Genomic DNA, 18,886 nt, shown 5'->3' on the forward strand with positions numbered 1-18,886 from the left:
TAACAATACTGTCCATGCACACCTACAAATACTTAGGTTTAACTCTGAATTGAGAGGAAAATGAGTTCACTTCAGTGGCTTCAGAGTCAAAAATGTTGATCTTATTTCACCTTYCACAGAAAGTCTTTGATATATTTTGACATATAAGAAGGCATCTCAAACATTGTCCAGCAACGAAGGCCTGTCTAGGCCTGTTTATTGGATCCCATGAAAAGCACAACTAGTACAGGCAAGTAATCCACTACCTGAGCATGTAATCTGATTTACACTGGAGCTAAGCAATGAATGTCCTAATTGCCCRTGAGAAGCCTATTTCATTCCTCCTGCATCACTACAGGCAGAGACAACAAGCAAAGTTTCCTTTGTGCTCTCCCATACTCAGATTATTTAAGTGCAGGATGTTGTGATGATGTAGCTTTCAGAGCTAAATTTTTGCTTGGAAAATTAACAAGTCCTAAACTGAAAGGCAGATTTTAGGACACATATGGCAGAGTAGGAAAGACAAGTGTGAGGAGAGGGAGTGAAATTTTGCAAGTGAACCTATTAACCTCTAAAGAATTAGCATGGAGGATGTATGTGTAGTCTGGAAGATACAACGTGTCAGAACAGAGATTTTGTGTGTGTGTTTGTATTTTTTTAATTAAGGAGGTTAAAGGGGGAAAAAAAGATCAAAAGAAGACTCCAGGAGGAGGGAAAGAGAGAGAAAGACAGGGATAAAGTGAAGATGGTAATCTGTCCTGGGCCCACAGCCATCAAACCAGGTGGCAGAAATTGGTTTCTTGATGACAGGAGGGCGAGCCAGCCAAGGGAAGCCCTCTCCTTTCCTCAGCAAGAGGTCAGAATAGAAGGCTGACATAGGAAAGCAGATCTATCACTACTGGGAGGTTTATCAAGAGCTTGCTACCCCGCTACACTGTGGAAAATGCTGTTCCCTCATGTGCTAAACTTGCACTTCACAGCTCCCTTCCCTCCTCTCCCCATATAGCAGAAGCTGCTTTCTGTGAGGAAACACCTGCTAGTGGGACAATTGCCAGGACACTAAACACTCACCCTTTGCAAAGAAGCAGGAACAAGCCCATAGAATAAAAGTGTACRGGGCTTTGCTGCTTTGCCATGCACACAAAAATGGTGGGCATGCAAGAATTTAAGCGTGCTAAGGCCCCGCACAAAGCTCAAGTTCCTCCTCTTTTTCAAGGACAAGGTCTGCCCTGTATGGAAATTAGCCAAGCCCCAAACCTGCTTTATCCCTGTTTCATCAGGAAGGAAGTGATGCTATGTCACAGTGCAACCTGTCAGAAAATTATTCCCCAAGAAAAACACACTCAGTGTGATGCTCACAGGGGACTCACAAGCACATTCCTGTTTTGGGAGGGAAAAAGAGGTAACCCCCTGTTTTTCAGTATCAGAAAGGCTTTTGTTAGACTGACAGRAGAGAGGGAAGCTGCTCAAAAGCTTGATCCAAAATCAAGAAACATTTATTACTAAAACAGCTGGATGAGGCACAAGAACTCAGGTATTGCCCCATACTCAAGACTCCTGTTCTGCCATAGGTGTCATACATTTCTGTACTACGTGTCTGATCAGAGTCTTGTCTCAGCCTACTTTCCCTTGAYACATTAGAMTCTCCCCCATGTTTTACAAGGCTGMTTCTTCCAGTTCATCAGCCCRGTGGCTCTTTTTTCATTCAGGRGTTGGGAGTCTCATTAACCAACCYATTTCTCCTGCTCAGACAKGACAGCCCYCAYTCACTGTTCAAGTTCACTGCTGCAATGTTTCAATGTTTTGCACAGTGACCAGTAGGCTCAACAGACAGATGTTAGATCATCCTTGGTAGGTAAAAATATTCAAGTAGAAATAGTGCTTAAGGTAGTTATGAGACTTAAACAAACAGTTCTCAGCTAGATGATGTGCTTAATTATGGGAAAATGTGTCCAGATATAACATAGAGAGGTGAGGCACCTACTCAATTGTTTAAATGAATGAAAACCTAATACCTTTTTTTTATGGATATTAAAACAAAATAWGGAAAATYRAATCTGTTSTGAAATGTAGGGTTTAATYACTTCATCTGGCCTAACAGTACCTRTAGCTGGGCCTGAGAGGTAGAACAGATGCTTTACATCTTCAGTCTCATCACAGACTATTTGAGTTTCTTGAAAGGTGTAAGAAGGCTATTTTTTTTCCTGGTTTGCACTGAATCACWAAGAGCTGTCCTGACAGCTTGAGCCTGTTGCATTATGCTGCTACTGTAGCCACAACTTTTCCCAGTTACTCCCACCTCTGATATACCCCTCAGCACCCGTATTTAAATTGTAGACACAGATGAATAGTTTAAATCAAGAAATGTAGCTCTACAAAGGCACAGAAAGCCTGCTATRCACTTGTTGCATGCCTTTCCCAAATACACCATATGGATTCTTTTCCTGAACACTTCTCTCCCATGCATCCCCATCCCCAGTTTGATGCCACAGTTCTCCTTTCAGAGTGGGATGCCTATACAAAAATAACTCCCTTAGAACACAGAGTGAAAAGTACTACCCCAAAGCAAATCAGTCCCTCTTAGACACCAAGCTGTAGCAGCAAATGCTAGCAGACATGCCCCAACRAGATCCTGGTACTTTCTCCTGACCATATTCCTTGCATCAGCATTTCACTCCACCTGCTAGGGWGCCTRGAAGAGAACCCAGAGGAAACCAAGRGCCTCTTTGGGCACCACGAYTTTCCTCTGCCCTGRGGAACATGCTCTTTTCACCTTCCACATTTTCCTAGTCACCTGTGCCCCTGCTGAGCAACTGACTTGGCCAGGCCTTGTGTCACACATCCTGCCTTTGTGAGGGAATTATCTCCCAGATCAAGACCCCCAATGTTTTCCCTGTTTGTAAACTTCCCTGGGAACTGGGAAAATGGATGAGATTAAAAGCGCCACATTAACTATTCCTTCAGTCTGGCATACTTTGGGTATCATTTAAAGYTCCTGGTTTCATTTTACACACAAAAATAGGTTATTTGCTAGTGCAGATCTACCAAAAGTTATGCTGGCAAGGAACACAACCCATTAATTTTACCTTGTATTCAAGACAGGCACCCAAAATGAGCACAAAACCTGCCAGTTAAATAGGACACTCCCTCTCTTTTGCACATTTTCAAGGTTACTCTCCCACATCATATACACAGAGTTTGTACAATTCCCTTCTGATCTTTAAGTGTGCAGAGAAGAGAATGGGATCTTAATCTAAACTTAAACATTGAAGGACAGATGATCTCCTAATTTATCTATAGGGTTTGTGCCAAAAATCCTAAAGTYTGAGCTTGGTACATTGCTGCCCCAATTAAAATAGAAAGACTCTCTTGCAGTACTCTGCTCTTTAAGAGGTTTCAAGTACCACATCCTATTTATCTTCCTGCATAGCACCGCCGTAGGAAGTCCCACACAAATCAATCAGTTGTAAAAATATCATTCACTTCCACGCAGTTAACATAAACAAGGCAGTGCAGATTCTCTAGCTCAGTTTGTAAAGTATTCTGAAAACACTTTTGGAGAGATATTCTGATGTATTTTAGCACTCCAGCACCCAGGGGGACTCTGAAAAATAAAATACTCTAGTTATACCAAATTTCTTACTCTATGTAAATGCGGACAGTAGTTAATTAAGTCATCTTTGACAATTGCATTACTTTATCAATCATGTTTGAGCAGTATTCAAAACTTTGAGTGGAAAAGGTTCACTATTGAAAATGAGACTCATAGCTAAGCAAATGAATTACTTAAAATCAATATGTTGCAATCCTCAAGGGCTGCGCCATTAATTTTTTGGAAATACTTAGTTACTGAAAATCCATGACAGTGTTTATGAACTTCAGAAGGTCGGGAATTTTGACCAAAATAGTGGTATTTTCTTCCCATAATTTCTATGCTACAAGGTTTTGGTTATCCAGTCAGAGAACAGAAGCAATCTGATCATGTCATGCCAGGGGTTGTGAATTACAAATAGCAGTTGTAGCATACAGTTTGTGAACCACCTCTCCTACAAAAGTTTTTCACTAGAACTATTTGGTGAATACTTATCCATGATAAATACATGCGGAGATCTCAGGGATGATTCACTTCTGACATGTGAATAAAGAAACAAGACTAAATTAATCATGTTCCAGATTCACTTAATGAAATGAAACCCTGCCAAAGTACTTCAGTTTGATTTATAAAGCTTTTAGAGCATAATGTTTTGGGAGATGGTTATCCGAGATACTACCTTTTTCCTCCTTACAGTGCCACAGAGGAAGTAGATACTGCGTGGCTTCCTGGAACAGACTGACACTACAACTCTTAATTTTCAGTAAAGGCATYTTCATGGACAAGTCTGGTAAAGAAGCATGCATTTCCCTGGATGGTCTGATAGAGTTTGATGCCTGATTACTTAACCTAATTCTTATGTCAGAATAAGAGCAAGAATTGAAATTAGTTTCTTCTGGAGTCTTTTTTCCATTTTTTTAATCTATGGAAGTCTTTCAAAATTATATATGTGAATCCTGTCACTAGGAAATATGACCCAATGCCCTTGATAAGTTAATATTCAATGAAATGAATGCACAAATATTGCAGACTGACACAAAACTACATTTGGGCATCCGTAATGATGCAACAGACTTCAATTGCAAGAAAAATTGACAATAGATGAAACTACTGTGTGGGCTACTGAATTTGCACAAATAGATTTTCTCACCAACGATACACTAGTTGCCTTTCATGCTACTCACAACAAACAAATTTCTTATCTGACCTGCAATCATGGGATTCTTACAGTAGCAAATATTATACTTGGCACACATTTGTGGGATGATGACTTAGAAGTATTGTATTTATAGTTGGCAGCATTCCTTATAGCTGTATATTATTCTATGATGYTTGTGACCTATACCTTTGAACAGCTTACTGAAGTAAAACCAAATAGAAAGAGAAAGGTCAACGGAAAATATCACTTTTCCAATGCTTTCTGAAAGAGAAGACAAAGTATCAAAATGGCTGAGGTGCCAGATGAAAATTAATTTAGAGASTTTGCGTTTGTTCACCCTGAAATAACACTCCAAGCCTTACAAAAGCACACCCAGATGAAAGATGTCTTTATATGTCTATCTTAAGGTCAATACCTCTGGGAACAAATTATAAGAAATTTTGCCAAGAGCTTATCCCACAACAAACCATCTGAAATAACCTATAAATAAAATATCTGTGAAGGGAATCACAGGTACGGAGAAAAGAGTGTTACATGGRTGAAAAAAAGTAATGGAAAACCTGATATTTCTTACAGCCAAAATTGAATCAGAAACCTGGAGTTTCCCCCTGCTTTGGTGACCTCTGATGAAAAAACAGCTCATGTAACCGCAGGTTTTCAAGAAGGACTGTGTTCAGGGTGAYAGGTCACCTCASGGCCTGTCTCAGTTYRAAAGACAGGTGTCTGCCAATGAAACCAGGAGCCTCCAYTGSAATGGAGAATAYGAGCCTCCTTCCCTCCAAATTTTTGTAACTTTGAAATTAAAGGGCTTTCAGGCAAAGACACAATAAAAAGAATAACAGCTCTTTATTAATATGTATAACAAGGCAAACAAACATCAACAATGGTAACAACAACCAACAACAGCAGAAGCGCAGTGCCGGCCCGCTCCGGGCTGTCCCTCGCCTCCCCTGTGCTGCAGTTCCGGTCACAGCCGGCAGGGGGTGTTGGTGGCTCTGGCCGGGCAGGGCGGGGGCGGTGATTCCTCCGCACCGGCAGGGGGCGCTGTGGCGCGGGGTCCGCTCATCTTGCTCCCTCTCACACAGCAATGGAGGGTGCAGGCGGCAGGAATGGATGGAAAAAGGGCTTCCTTTACGAACTCACAGGGGAAGCTGATGCTGGTCCCCCTTTGGACAACAAAAGGAGTGGTAGCAGGAACCTGGGAGTAGCACGCTGGGAAGGCAGGGCTGAGCAAAGTCCCAGAGTGGTGGATGAGATGTATCAGAAATTCGGCAGCTGCAGCTGGAACCGCGGGGCGTCCCGGAAGGGCAGCAGGTGTGAGTGACAGTGAGTGTGGCAAAGACACCTCGGAGCAGTGGCAGGGAAACAGCGGGGGCTGGGCAATGCCCTCCTGGCTCCTGAGCACAACCGAGAGAAGCTCCCTTGGAGGGGAAGGGATCTCAGGGATCCCGGGGTTTCCCTGAGGCACCCGAGCAGATGGTGAAGGGTCCTTTGTTTGCTGGGGCAGGGTGTTAATAATGTCCCAGTGCAAYGGCTGCTCTATGAGCAAAAGCTCACCCATGGCAGGACACAAACAGAATGCTGGGCTCTGGAGGCAGAGTAAATGCTCCCCCTACCCAGGCTTGACTGTCCTCCTGAAGYGGAYWGAGYAAGAAAGCTAGGAGCTGCACCCAGCCCCCTTTCTCTAGGCCAAATCTAGCAATATCGCCAAGAGAAACCCTCCAGATAAGAAGATAGCCAGCTGGACTCCCCATCCCATGGAGCTCAGCTAGTTCTWTTGTCTTTTCCTAAGTACCAGTCATTATTGTCTCTTAGCAACAGATGGGACAAATKTCCCTAAAACAAAAGGAAAAATCCTAACCTCCAACAGGGCCCTGTCCACAGCTCCGTGTTAGCCTCATCCCACTGGGACAAGGGGGAGAGGTGCCTTGGATGCCCTGCATTCTGACCAATGTGTGAAGGGTGTATGATGGGCACCCCTGCCCTGCCACCCTGGGGGAGCCCCTGGTGCTTCAGCAACTGGAAACAGCTGGGCAGCTGGGTCAGGATCAACCTCCGCGTGTGCCTGGCACTGAGAGAGCCCTGCACATGGCAAGCTGAGTGTCTTGGGGATGTCTTTTCATCCCATCCCATCTTCGGTTTTWTTGGTTTGTGTTTTGTGTCCARGATGGTCACTGTCTCCATCTCCAGCTCCAGGGATATCGTGATAAGTGACAGCCAGCCCGAGACTTCCTGCGAGAGTTGGGAGGGCGGGCAGGGGATCAGGGGCAGTTGTCTCCCTCTTGTGGAGGATTTGGGTGGGCCAAATCCAGGGAGCCACTGCAATCACTCTCACAAGCRATACCATAGCTGCTTGGTGCTCTGACCATTGTTTTCCTCCCTTTTCCCTTCTGCACAGTGACTGGAGCTTCCTGGCTTGCTTTCCCTGCTTCTTGGGAGTCCAGAGCCAGTGCCCGGCCCGCCGAGACCCAAGAACGCACTGAGACCGAGGAGCACGCCGTTCCCTGACGTGGGGGCTGCCCAATGTGTGCAGCCCGGATCCAGGAATCAGCCATTGCCACTTTGGGCCTGCCCCTGGAGTCTCTGYTACCTTTTGATTGTCACTCCCAAGGTGAGCCATCCCTTGCCGTCCCCTGACACTGCTCCAGAAACCCCTGCTGCAGCCTATTTTGGCACCTGGAGGGGGACAGGGATCAGCTGCCCCTGTGAAGCTGTAGAGAAGGCTCCTCTTCCATCCTTTTCCCGTTGGCAGCTCCAACCATCACGAGGTGAGAAGAACTGAGCTCACGCCACAGTGGCCCCTGCAGGCGCGGAGGAATCATCGCACCCACCCTGCCTGGCAGGAGCCACCAGCGCCCCTGCCGGCTGTGACYGTAACTGCACCGCTGGGGAGGGCATGGGACAGCCCGGAGCAGGCTGGCACTGGGTTTCTGKTTTKGTTTGTTGTTGCTGCCATTRTTGCTCTTTGTTTGCCTTGTTATACATAATAGCAAAGAACTGTTATTCCTTTTCCCATATCCTTGCCTGAAAGCCCCTTAATTTCAAAGTTATAATAATTTGGAGGGAAGGGGCTCATATTCTCCATTCCAAGGGAGGTCCCYRCCTTCCTTAGTAGACACCTGTCTTTCAAACCAACACAATTAAGTCACATAAATCCAGGCAAGACCATGTATTTCAAGCACCTTGGGAAAGTGCAGCAAATGTTTCATTAGTTCTCCATAAGATAATAAAGTGTCATATTTGTGTCACTAATCACAAAAGCTATTTATAGCTGTTTTAAGACTGTACTGATGCAATTAAAATTTTAGAAATACTTTCTCTCAGCCAGGTTATGCAGGTATGGGAGGTACTCCCTCAGCACTTTCCTTATTGTACCTAATAGCTTTCCAGCCCTTTGAATTTGGGACATTTACAAGTTTTCATACCATTAAGYCATTAAGTATTACTTAGTCTGCAGCAATAAACTATAAGGCACCATCATTTATATGCTGAAACACAGCAACTCATTTAGCCAAGTTGTGACAATACTTTCTAAGTCTTCTTTAACACTTCATTCATTTAATRGCAATTAACTAATACAGAGCTATTAGAAAAATTATGAAAYTRTTACAGAAATAGCAAATTCWCTTCTTGTACCAATGAGAGAATCTCTGTTGGAGTCAATGGATGTGGTTCTTATTACACAGCAAATGGGATTTCCAAACTGTATGTTTTCATGCATTACTGAAAGACCTCTAAAATCAATTTGAGAGTGAGGGTTGCGGTACTAATCCAGTTGGAAAAAAAACCCCACAAATCTCATGCCATGTCACTGAGCCCAAATAACTCACATTTTTAGAGACTTGTGTTCATTTAGTTGGTTTTTTTTTGTTTTTTTTTTTACTTACTGCTTTATATGTTCTCTTCTGTCCAGCATGTTTTCTGATTTGTTCTCCATTAGGCCCAGTTTCCACATGCATGGAATAGATAATGTCAAAGAAATCTTCTACAACGGCCACCCGCCGTAAAGACAGCTTCTCATCTACACCTACTCCATCCTGAAAAAAAAAAAAAAAAGAGGGAACAGAAAAAGTAAGGGAGGCAAGATGAATAGATAAACTATGATAATCATGAGACACATTGTCCTTTTTTAGAAGGGAGTTAAAGACCCTTCTAATTAATGTCTGAAGATGACCCACCCTKCAAATGATAGACACAGTATTATGGGAAAAATATGTGATCAGAAGGATCACACAGACTCTTGCAAGTAGTCCATTCTGCCAAACCAGGGCATCTGGCCTCTTGATAGCAAGTGATCTTCCACGCCAGTATTAAAAAATAAAGAAAACAAAAAGTATCAGTGCTTCTTTCTCCAAATGCACAAACAAGATTCAAAGGCAGAAGCAGTCCCAAACACATGGCACAAAAATGCATTATRTGGTTGTTAGTAAGGATGCAACAGCTCTTTTATTCTCTCATTCCCTTCCCAGTAAATCTGTGCCTAGCATTTCACAAAGGTATTTAATAGAAGGTTTAATTTAAAGGGTTGATGGTAATGAATACAAAGGAAGTTGCTACAAATAATTTACCCCGGCAAAAATTGCCTCATGACATACTACATGAAGACATACCACAATAGGAGGAAAAGAAAGGGATGTAAAGGGATATTTTTGCACACAGATGTCCAGCTGGAAAAAGTGACAGAAAAGTGAGAACACCTAGCATCTGATTTTCAAAAGTGATAGTGTCAWGGTAGCTAAAGACTTCTAAACAGAAACAGTCCCCAATGTCTCCAAAATTAATCAGTGCAGTTCACTTCCTCCCTTTTTAACAGAAACATCCACATGAGGTTTTGATTGTTTTACAGCTGCCTATTAACTCAGTTCTAATGAAGGGACAGGAACTTGGACTCCTGCTTTTCCAGAACAGACACCTACCAAGCAGGAYGCATCTTGTAATACAGCATCAGTATATGAAGAATAAGAATGGCCAATTCACTTGTCCTCCAACACTGTGTTCAAATTTAGRTCTTTGGAGGCAGCAGTATAACCTAACATTCACTGTGTATTTTAAGCAATAAGGGTGTTCCAAACTTAACATAATTTATACTACCATTACTGCTCATGTAAGTCATGCCACAACAAAACTGWTTTACATGGACACTTCCATGACAAAACACATGCAGACTGCAGTGACCAAATAAAGACAAAAGATGAGAAATTAAAAGGTAATAATTAYGTATGACTCCCACTTGCTCCATGCTCAAAACTTTTTGCTAACCCACTACAGTAAGTTTGCTGTATGTGGACAAACATGATTCATTTTTCTCACTTCCCCTATTTTTATTCCAGCCCACTTAGATTTTTCATATGTTTTAAAGAAAGAACCCAAATAATCCCAACAGGTTCAAAGAACCCCCCAGGGTGACACAGAAGAGCTCTGACACATTCCTARTAGCAATGGAGAAAATGTCAATGCCTTTAGAGTGTAACCTTCTAAAAGTGCAGTATTCCAAGTGATAGTGGGTTAAGAGGTGTCGGTACACGACCAGCCAGACAGGTTACACCCTGTCCTGCTCCACTATGCCCAGCATTCTTCAGAGAGGTCCCTGCCCAAAGCTACATCATCTTTTCCATCATGTTCTTTATCCCCAGGAGACAGCTGCACCTGGGCAGAACCCCAGCACATGTGTGATGAGAGGACTATGTTGTAGCATTTCTAATGGAAATGACTGTGCTGAGGATTGARGTGCAAGAAGATAAGGAATTTGCAGGGCAGTCTCCATCACAGGTTAAAGTCTCAGATCAGCTGGTAACAGTTGCTCTGAGAAAGGTGCAAAGCTCCCAGCCACTGATCAGTCACTGACCACCACCTCAAAAACTTCGTGGCATTGTGGCAGATTTTGGTTTACKCATCATTAAGAATTTGCTTGGTACTACCCACCACCATTGCCTAATATTTTTAAAAAAAATGTAGCTTTAGAGACAGGGCCTACATCAAATTCAGATCTTTGCAGCTTTAATCTTTAGGGGAATTCACATGTGAGCACTGTAGGGGGGCCCATCTTCAATCATTATTTTCTCACCACCCAAACAGCACAGTGGGATCCCTGATGATTTCAAACACTTTTATTATGACGACAGTGTTATCTCACACTGCTCTCCRAATACTCAGAAGTTTATAGTGTTGATTAACTGACAAAGATTTAATCTGTTTATTACTAATGAGTTTTGTTTTATGAAATTTCCTGCGAGGGAGCTCTCTTTTTTAATTAAAGAGAAATGCTTTACARCAATATTAATTTAAAACCTGAGATGCCACCTCAGCAGAGCTGACACATGCAAACATTGCAAATACATTCAAAGAAGAAACTCGAAAATGAAACTCATTTTGCTGCTTTTGGTGGCCAGTGTGCAGTGTTCTCTCTAATGGTCCTCCTGCCTCCCTCCCCAGACATAGCTACCCAAGGACTGGCAGGTATGAATGATACGGGGTGCTCTTGAAAAAGCATTTCTCCATGCAGCCAGCTAAAAGAATAAGCATRGATACTACTCCTAAAAATACACAAAAATAAAGTTTGCACAAGCCRTCATGACTCCTAATTGAAGTGCTAGAAAATGAATACAAACTTTCCAAGCCTTGTCAGTCAAAAAGGGTAGGAAAGAAACAGTTTAAATGGAGTAAAAACTTCTTCAGGGGAAAATGGGGCTATTATTTAATATCTACAAAACGGTTTAAATGGAGTAAAAACTTCTTTAGGGGAAAATGGGGATATTATTTAATATCTACATCTATAACTTTGTCTGGTGGAGCCTGGCCATGACTGAGTTGGCTTCATCCTGCTTGGTGCTGTCTAAGACAATAAGATAGACCTTGATTCAAAGTACCTGCAGTGCTGCATAAGGTGCCAAATTGCTGTGAGTGAACTGTTCAGTTCATCCAGCAACACACAATGCTGTGCAGAGATGTAAGCCTCAGCTGCAGAAGCATTACACYAGATGAATAATTTGAATAAGGTAGCTAGTTACTGACACTTTTGATATTCCATACTGACATCCCAATAGGTAAAAAGCTGGGCAAATGATAAAACCTCAAATCTCCATTTAAACCATGAAGTCTCTGAAGTGGATGCAGTTGTATCAGGTTTTCCTGCCATATGCCATTACACTACACTTTTATCCTGAAACTTCTATTTTATAAAGGCATTAGCAAAGCAGCTCTGCTTTATAAGCTGGCTTTGGGTAAAAATTTTCACAGTGCCTAAGGGGACATTTTTTTTAGCGTCAACTAAGGCTAAAAAAATATCTGAATGARAGAATGCCTCATAATGCTATTCCCATGACTGAAAGGCTATGAAATGTCCACAAGGGACAGGACAAGTAATAGACTTAAACCACAGCACAGGAGATTTACATCAGACATTTGGAAAAACTTACTATTGATGTGGATAGTCAAGTACAGTAACAGTTTGCCTGGGGAGCCTGGGGGATGTATGTCACAGGAGAATTTTGAGACCAGGTTAGGCAAATATCTGTCAGGGATAGTATGAGTAAATCCTGTCTTATGTAGACTAGATATTAATTGAGTTTCTTCTTGATAACTCTAGGAAGCTTAAATGCCACTTTCAAAGTGACTTGGGCACTAACAACTCTGGAATCGCAAGGAGAATATTTATAAATCACTGAGGTATTTTTAGGACTTTTATTCAGCATGGAAAGAGTCCAAGCCTCACTTTCAAAAATTACTCAGGAATGGAAGCCTCACTGAATTTTTCACTTCAAGCATTGGACTCAGASTTTTAAATCTTTTAGGCTGTTTCACTCCTCTCCCTTCAGCCATCAGTASAGTGTGCTATGCCCTGTCCTACACCAGTTGTCTCAGATACACCTCTCTGGCCAACTGTGTGACAGACACTGACAAACTGCATTAATCCCTATAGCTGTTGGAATGGCTTCAGTCTGTATCAGTGAGATGCTGCTTCATTTTACTCTTTGCATTATAGCTTTTTGTGTTTACCCTTGGTTTTATGTATATCCAGAGATCTTCGTATGTTCATARGATACAAATAAAGAGAGGTTTCTTTTCATTTTCAGCACTACAAAATCCATTTGTACTCTGAGATTAAAGCTGTTTGCTTGTTCGTTTTTAGGTATCTACACAAAACAAAATTTCTGAACAGAAGTGAATTTTACAGAGTTGTGCAGCTCTCAGGAAGTGCTAAGGATCTCTTTGAACCAGGATGCTTTGGGAGACAGGCATCTGTCTCAGGCATCYGAGGTTGAATCTACAGGGCTTGTTGGAGTACACAAAGGAGGAAAGTTCGCCAGTAAAGTGAATAGATAAAACTCTTAAGGCAGCAAAAATATCTATTAAATGAAAGGTTGTCATTTTTATAGTTACTTTGCAGAGGAGAAAAAAATTTAATACAAGCCTTTAAAATTAATGCCACTGAAACAAAAGTGCCTGTAATTCCTTGCTTGAGAATAGCTGCCCCATCTTCTGTTGACATTTCTAGGAGGAAATAGGTCCCATAAAACACTCTCTTGCTTTATGAATGAAAGTAACTATCAGTATCTTGACAGTGTTTGAAAAATATTCCTATAAAGACATGATAGACAGAAATAGAAAATAAAAGGAAAGTCTTGGTTGGTAGTTTTATGGAAAACGTTCAGGTCTATAAAAACCTCTGTTGTAAAAGCATCAAAGCCAGGAGCACCTACAAAACATTAGGAGTAGATGCAAACAGTAATGCACCTAAATATTTCATTACATAATATAAATCACATGCAATTCAAAGACTGCTTTGAGTGCAGAAATACGATGTGTAACATTTTTCTCATATAACCAATTCAGACAACAGCAGAGTTAAAGCTCATTTATATCCCCACACCTTTGCTGACTCATATCACATTTTGAGTTTCCCCTTGATGAGAMGCAAAGTCTCTTGCTGACTGAAACGCCTACCCTGCATGAACAAAAAGTTTTGCACATAGCCCTATGTGTTGTTAGTTCATGCATAATGAGCTCCTGATGTGATTGTATGTAGATGTTTTACTCCCTCTGCRTTCAAGATAGGAAAATTTTGTGTTGAAAGTGTTGGGAGGAAGCAATGGTAGTTGATGTATGAGCCCTACATATCTGTCTGCAGAAATAAGTCAAAACAAATGAACAGATAGAAAATCCCATTGTACAGTATTTCCTTTAYCTGCTTGTTTGATAACTGTAAAAAATATTAGCATTTAAAAATAGGGATGACCATTTTAGAATGTCTCTTACTCCCATAGAAATGAATAAATTATTTTAATCAGCCCATCTATTTGAACTCACAGGTTAATAGTGCATCCATTCAAATATCTGACTCATTCCTGTCAGCACAGTGAAAATCCACAAAAGAACAAAAGTTATAAGTATTTGGTAGTTATTATTAAGCAATCTAAAATAAATAAACTGATCATTTCTATCCAGTTCCAAATGGAAAGTGTCTATAATAGCAAAAGGGATATTTGTTATTTGAAATTTGCAGTTTCTGTTCCACATTATATCACGTTGGAACAGCAAATTTCTTTTTTTACCAGCAGATGGAGACAGGAAAAATCAGAGTTCTATTAAAATAGGTACACACCAGAACCATTTCCAGCTGACAAATTCTCCCTTTAGATAAATATACCTTACAAGGACTAAATAAATAAGCTAGGGCATGGCAGCAATAAGTCAAACTAATTCTAGACATAGATTATGAAAATAAAGAGAATAAAGTGCAGTAAAATGGCAAATTAATTTGCCCTTTGAGATGAGAGACTAAAACTAAACAACAGTCACAGAGTTATGGTGAACTATGAAAGCTGYAGGTGAGAAAAAGTCTTCTTACTGGCTTGACAGGTGAGTTCAAGACAACCAATAAAAAGTATGAGAGACAAAATCAATAATAAGCAGAAGTCCCTTTCTCCTTTATCTCTTGAACTGGTCCAGATGGTGGAAAAGCACCAAAGCCAAACCTGTCCATAAACAGTGAGGGGTGAATTCTGGGTGCCATATGACATATTCTGGATGTCTAAAACATCCCACCCAAAAGGGCTATTGAGTCTTCAGGTAAGGCCATCATTTGGTGTGGCTCAGTAGCTCTAATAAATTACGCTCTAGTAAGTAGAGAAAATGGGTTGTGAAACTCAACTTGCCAAACCCTAAAAGGAAGGTCTGTCACCTTTCTTTCCTTGAATCATAGCAAAATAGGCCCGGAGATTATTTCATGATATACAAGGTAATTTTCAAATGTATCTTCAGAGGTTCCTTTGGCATTAACAGGATAATATCTCAGTGGTCTCTGAGATAAATATTTAATGCTATTTCCATGTTAAAGAAGGGCAAAAACTTCTCTTTCTCATCTTTCTTCAGAAGTGTGCATGGATGGCAACAGGGAGAAGCTGATGCACAGGAAGTTCCAGCTGATTATGAGGAAGAATTTCTTTACTGTGCAGCGACCATGCACTGGAACAGGTTGCCCAGAGAGGTTGTGCAGTCTCCCTTACTGGACATATTCAAGAACTGACTGGATACAGCCCTGCACCATGGGCTCCAGGATGACCMATCTGAGCAGACAGGTTAGACCAAATGGCTTCTGTGATCCCTCCCAACCTGACCCATTCTGTGATTCTGTGAAAGGCAGATATAACATCACCAGTGAGAGTGCAGAAGAGATTAKATATGAAACATGGAACTCATGTACTGACTCCTGTGCCTCCTATCAAAAACAAGCATGGACATGGGAAAAGAGAGGTAATTTCAAAATGATGCCTGCACTCAGAGCCTTGAAGGACAGGCAGGAGATCCTGGGGAGGAATATGGGACAAGCAGAGTCCTGGCTGCAGTTTACTCTTCAAAGTTAAGAGTTGCTTCTTAACTGAGGTCTGTATACTTTTTTCCCTCCACACACTAAGACCTGATTATTTTTTCCTTAGGTGTTTAAACATTTACACAACCCTTCTGAACAAAAGCAGGAYACAAGCTGGGTCATACTTCACTATTTGTGAAGTCTGTAGCTGCAGGCTAACCAAACACCACAAACTGTATCTCCATCAGCAAGCAGGGCACCACAGGAGCAGYACATCTGTGGAGCAAAGCACTTGATACCAAGGAGCTGATGCCACACCGTTAAGTATTTCTGGCTACCTCTAACCTGGACCCCTGCAATGGGCACACACTTCTGGTCTCAACCATGTGGGTAAATGCCTATCAAATGCCAGTTTTCTTTCACTGAAAGGGATGTGTTTSTACACTGAAGAAATATTGCACTGTGAAACAAAGCCCAGCAAGTATGGTCAGGAGCTTTGTTCCAAAGACATACTCATTTTCCAAACTAAAATGCSAGCACAAATGCACCCATAGCTTCCTTGATAAGACAACAAGATAGGATTTTTCACACACACACGTAGTGTGATAAACATTACCTAAACTGATGAGAAAGATACTTAACTATCTAGCTCAGTGACACTCATGGCCCTGGTGTCTCTCAGGAGACCAGAAAGAAGCTGAACAAACACTTATTCTGAAAGAGAGACCATATTTGCCACATTATTCCTTCTACGTGCCTCCCTCCCTAGCAAATTCCTGCCTACTTAGCCTGTTCAAACCACAGATGATGCTTCCATCATTATGTGCAGTCTGATTTCAGCTGGTCTTTCTCCTTTCCTTTTTGACAGAGAAAGCAAATTAATGCTCTATCCTGTCCTCAAAAGTTTGTTGAGTTGGTGTGTTTAGTACAGGAAAAAGTAAACAGGCACTACACACTTAAATGTACTCATTTCACTGAGTGAAATGTTTGGGACAATTCCAAACAAGCCAAAGCTAGAATTGGACAGTGAAAGAGGAAGAGCACATATAATACCTGCAGGGAAATGGTAGTATACACTTCAAAGCTGAAAAATTATGGTCAATTTATAATAACAATAATAAAATTGGCTTTTTTTWAAAGCCATTTCTTGAATTACATTTTTTTAATAACATGGATACTTAACTATAATTTACCAATGAATTCTTAATTCTGAAAAACTTTCTCAAAAATAATTTCTGATCTTAGGAAATTTCAGAAGAGTTTTTTCTGAAGTTTATCTTTTTAAAGAGAAGCAGTAACTATTCCCTTTTTGATAACCAGATTGTATTATTTCTTGTTCCCTGGAGGATACCATCTCTTTTTTAATGAGTTAGTACTCTATTAGAAAGAATTAAGTTTTAACTTTGAAGCCTATGTTTTTCAAAAATATTCATGATAGTTCTGGAAACATCCARCACACTTCACTTGCCCTCTTCAAACTGTTTGATAAGCAGATGAGAGCTAATAAACCTAGCTTGGACATCAAGGGTAAGTGAACAGGGAAGAGACAAATCTAACTGAAGCTTTTTAAAGTACAGATTCATTACCGAAGTTTTAATGTGTGTATTCCTTCTTCATGACTCATTAAAGGATTCATCTAGGTATCAGGACCTTCTACCAGAATTTTCTGTAATTGTGTGAATTCTAAGAAATTGCAGTTTTTAAGCCTAAAAAWCTGTCATCATTTCAGTTCTACCACAAAACAAGATGAAAGTGCATGAAAATTCATCCCATTAAATTAATATGTTATTCTTTTATTGAAARTAAAACTGAACATAGAGGTAAGTATTAAGATAACTATAAAATTTCTCCTAAGGCACTAAAAAAATTTCAAAGATGTTCTGAGGCTGAAGATAATTTTTCTGTGTACAGATTTCTTTAGCTGTTAAAAAAACTGTAAACACATCTGATCAGACTAAGTAAAAAAACTGAAAGAACAACTCACTGAAGCACAAGTATCCTTTAAGTGTACAAATACTGGAATGACATTGCCTTTTTCATGTCTTTCTACTCTTCATACATTTTTTTTCTGATAATWATATCTGCCAAGCTGTAAACAGCTACTCCAGGACTTTTACAGAGAAGACTGCAATGCCAAGCTAAATGCTTGGCAGRGGAACTGCCTTTTCAATCTCACAGCTAATCTGGAAGGGTCAGCTACTCCTGGTGAGCGTTTCAAAGGGAAGGGACTGCAGCTCTCCACTCCAACAGCTCAGCACACTGTACAGTAATTTCTATGAAACTTTGTTTCCAAAATTTAGTACCAATTAGTAACAAAACTTAGTTTTACTTTAGGCAGTTCTTTGTATCTCTGCTAAGCATGAAAAGATTTTCTTTTGGTGAATAAGGGTACAAGGATAAACCAACTAATTCTCCTCAAATATTTTTKATTGTAGGGGATTTTAAAATGAATAGGTGTGAATCCTAGTGTGAGCCTGCTCTAGTATGTGTGGGKTTTTTTCCTAAATTATAAAATCTGCTATTGTCATCAGCTCAGCAAAAAAAAAAATGGGCAAGCTACTAATTAAATKTTAACCCTTAACATTCCTGCCACGCTCCAAAAATGAAAAATTGYTCAATTATAATTTAAAGTGTGCTGTACTTCACAGGTATTCAAGCACTAGGGGAAYGCAATGTAGATCTATAATGCCACCTTTTTTCAGACTGATGAAATGCAACTACTGYACACCAAAAGTAACCTAACACCAAAGTGAAGCTTAACTAATAACTCATTACCCCAAAGTGCTGCCTGTGAAATTAAAYATATTAAATATATCTATTTTAAAATTATTTTCCCAATACTCATAAGCCTCTGATGTAAAGGTGTTGGCAGAGGGAGCTTTTTAATATATATTATGAAATGCAAGTGCCAAGTGTAACATACTGCAACCAAGTGCCAAGAGGATAGCACACCACAGATCAACACTGCTCAGTGACAAAACATCTAAATAAAAAAAATGCTTCAAAATCCTAGCTAATTGGTAAAATATTTCAAAAAGCCAGGGAAAGAGGATGAATCAGAATAGTGCTGTTGGGATATAGTGTTTTTGTGTCTAAGTCTCTGGGTACAACTCCAGCAAGGGATTTTGTCCCTTAAAATTGCTTCCTCCTTTCACCTGCTGCCTATGGCAAGGAACAGTCTTGGGGTGGCAGGGAGATGAAACGTGTGACCTAATCTCTCCCATCGATGTTTCTGCAACAGCTGTTCACTCGCTTATACAAAATGAGTTCATGGTCTCAGCACAGCTCCCAGAGGACAGCTGTCTCCAKCACCAAAACCACTGCTACAACAGCCCATTAGGTGCCATTA

The 18,886-nt window shown here is 40.7% G+C and overlaps 1 protein-coding gene across 2 annotated transcripts in view; it reads right to left on the bottom strand.

Annotated features, from left to right (window-relative positions):
* Positions 1-18,886, bottom strand: part of NOL4 (nucleolar protein 4) — a 189,167-nt gene that overhangs the window by 146,285 nt on the left and 23,996 nt on the right. For both annotated transcript variants that reach the window (XM_057364997.1, XM_057364998.1), the window contains exon 2: positions 8,618-8,767. In XM_057364997.1, the coding sequence (XP_057220980.1) occupies positions 8,618-8,767 (150 nt within the window). The remainder of the gene's footprint in view (positions 1-8,617; positions 8,768-18,886) is intronic.

This window comes from Malurus melanocephalus, unplaced genomic scaffold (assembly GCF_030028575.1).
Source record: "Malurus melanocephalus ecotype Western Australia unplaced genomic scaffold, MMel_1.1 scaffold_46, whole genome shotgun sequence".
Lineage (NCBI taxonomy): Eukaryota > Metazoa > Chordata > Aves > Passeriformes > Maluridae > Malurus > Malurus melanocephalus.